Source organism: Drosophila sulfurigaster, chromosome 2R (genome assembly GCF_023558435.1).
Source record: "Drosophila sulfurigaster albostrigata strain 15112-1811.04 chromosome 2R, ASM2355843v2, whole genome shotgun sequence".
In the NCBI taxonomy this organism is placed as follows: domain Eukaryota; kingdom Metazoa; phylum Arthropoda; class Insecta; order Diptera; family Drosophilidae; genus Drosophila; species Drosophila sulfurigaster.
The window spans coordinates 28,416,544-28,418,897 of record NC_084882.1 but is presented as its reverse complement, the minus strand read 5'-3'; the positions used below and the strand labels follow the sequence as shown (position 1 = coordinate 28,418,897).

General features: G+C 45.6%; 1 protein-coding gene across 1 annotated transcript; it reads right to left on the bottom strand.

Annotated features, from left to right (window-relative positions):
* Window positions 1-238: 238 nt before the first annotated feature.
* Window positions 239-2,046, bottom strand: LOC133838085 (sulfhydryl oxidase 1). Its single transcript, XM_062269047.1, has one exon. It carries the CDS (start codon window positions 1,984-1,986, stop codon window positions 298-300), a length of 1,689 nt encoding a protein of 562 aa, XP_062125031.1. The 5' UTR covers window positions 1,987-2,046; the 3' UTR covers window positions 239-297.
* Between the last annotated feature and the right edge of the window lie 308 nt (window positions 2,047-2,354).

Here is a 2,354-nt window from a genome sequence, read left to right as displayed (position 1 = left end):
TAAATAAATACTAATATACTCATTTTTTCTTTATTTCTTCTAACTCAATTTCAACTCGTGAATACACACCTTTAATTATTGTCTCTATTCATTGCTATTTTTATCATATCTGAATCACTCTTTGCTCAATTATATTATTAGTAAACTTGTTAAATGACTTGTAGCTTATTTTTTATTGTCATTTCTCAACAATCCCACCTCTGCCTCTCCTCAATTATAAGGCATTTGTACAATAAACTTGTTTAAAAATAGCTTTATTAAGACTTATATTTATTTTAACACATTACTAACTATCTATCAATCATAACCCATGGGCGTTGGCAGTCCGTAGCTGCTCAAGTTCTTCTTGTCATAAACGCTCTTCAGAAACTCTAAAACCTCCTTTCGATTCCAAGTTGGGTTGTGGCACTTCTCGCACAGCTCCTGACTGGGATATTGGAGCTTTGGGAACTTGGGATCTTCGGTAGAATCGCCAGCGATGCGTTCATTCACTTCGTTGTGCGCTTCCCACAACCAAAGTATTTGCTCATCCGCGTTTTTGACCTCGAAGAGTTTTCGTCTCTCAGCCATGCCCATGAAATGCTGAACACAATCGCCGCAGCCAAAGAAATGCTTTGCAAAGCCATGAATGGTAGCCAAGACGGCGCCAGGTGGCAAGTCCGTTGACTTGGCCGACTCCACGGTCAGATAGTGAAACAATGTCCACAGCGAGCAGGTGAAACCACGCAGAAAAGGACCCGATGCAATGCAGCCCACATAACGTTTCGACTTGAAGACTTTGGGCAGCTTGCGTTCATGATTCTCGACTTGCATCTGGAAGGCGACGCCGCTCAGTTCGCCACTCGCATCGATGGAGTTAACAAAGTCGGAGAGACGATTAATCAGCTGTTTGCCGCTGGCATTCAAGGGATTAAACAGTCGCAACACCTTCAGCAGCTGTTGCAAGGCCAGCATATTCTCGCCCTTAAACACTTGCACCTTGGGCAACTCAATGTGCAACAACTTGTCAATTGCCTGCTCCAGATCGGCGCGATAAACTTTCGGTTGTCCATGCAGCACAGTTGAGATGATCGCTGCCTGCTCACCGTCCAGCGAAAACTTGGTCACATTTGGCGCTGGCGTTGTGACAAGTTGCGGCTCCGCCATGTGACCAACAGTCTGCAAATACTTGGTCACACTTGCCACATAAGCCTCCGTGGTATCCGCTACTGGCTGCAAGGCCAGCGCATTGCCTCCGCAGTCGATGAGAGCCAGCTTAGCGCTTGGCTCCAGACCAAAGTTGGTGAACAACAGCTGATCGTCGAGCTGTCGCACGGCAACAATTGGCCAACGAAGCAACTCGAATATCAAGTCTCGACCAATTGTTGTGCCAACTGGTTGATAGACAAGCACAATATACGATATAGTATTGCAATAGTCAACAGATTTTTGCAGTGTCAATTGATTATCTGTGGCAGTGATGGGTTCGAAGTTGGGCAGCTCCGGCGTATACTTAATTTGCGCCATATACTCAGCGAGCTTGGTGTAAATTGCGGCGGGTTCATGCGGATCGACATCGAAGCCAATTTGCTGCTCGTTGCGCTGAAAGTGCGGTGGAAAGAGGCGTAACGTTGGCGTCTGTCGTATGTTATAATCGCGACAGATCTGCACATTGCGCTCCTGGGCACAATCGACCACAGAGACGGTGAGCAGGCGACGCCAGTCGTAGAGACGCCATGCGATTTGCTTGAATGTGTGCGCATAGCGACGACAATCGCCGCAAAAATAGTTGATGAACTGCACAAAATTGCAAGTGCTGGAATTGTAGAGGTGCTCTTCCAGCGTATCGTTGTTTAATATTTGTACATTATCCTCGGGACTGTACAAGCTGGGTTCAATCACAGCAGCTGGGGCAGCAGGTGAGGCAGCATCCGCTACACAAATATCAATACACAACACACACAGCAACAAGGCCAAAACGATGTGCGGCCTTAATGAGTGTATCATCCTCTTGCTTGATGCTTGCCGGTTTACTTTTTAACTGCAACTGATGAGCACCTCCGCGTTGCTTGGGTTATTAAAGCGCGTACGCTTTGCTTCGCTAGATTTATTATGCATAGAAGAGTGAGCAGCGACAGAGACGGAGAGAGAGAGAGAGATAAGCACACAACGAGAGAGAGACACAAACACAAAAGGGGCTAACAAAAAGCAATCGCTGAATCTTTTGATCACTTAAATGGCAGTGCATTTATCATCACAATAATGAAATATCATCGATATCGATTATTATTATTATTAAGCATTATTGTTAAGCTGCCAGACAATAGCGACGCGACGTGAACAAGTTAAAATTTCCAAAGCTAGGCTGAGTTTCT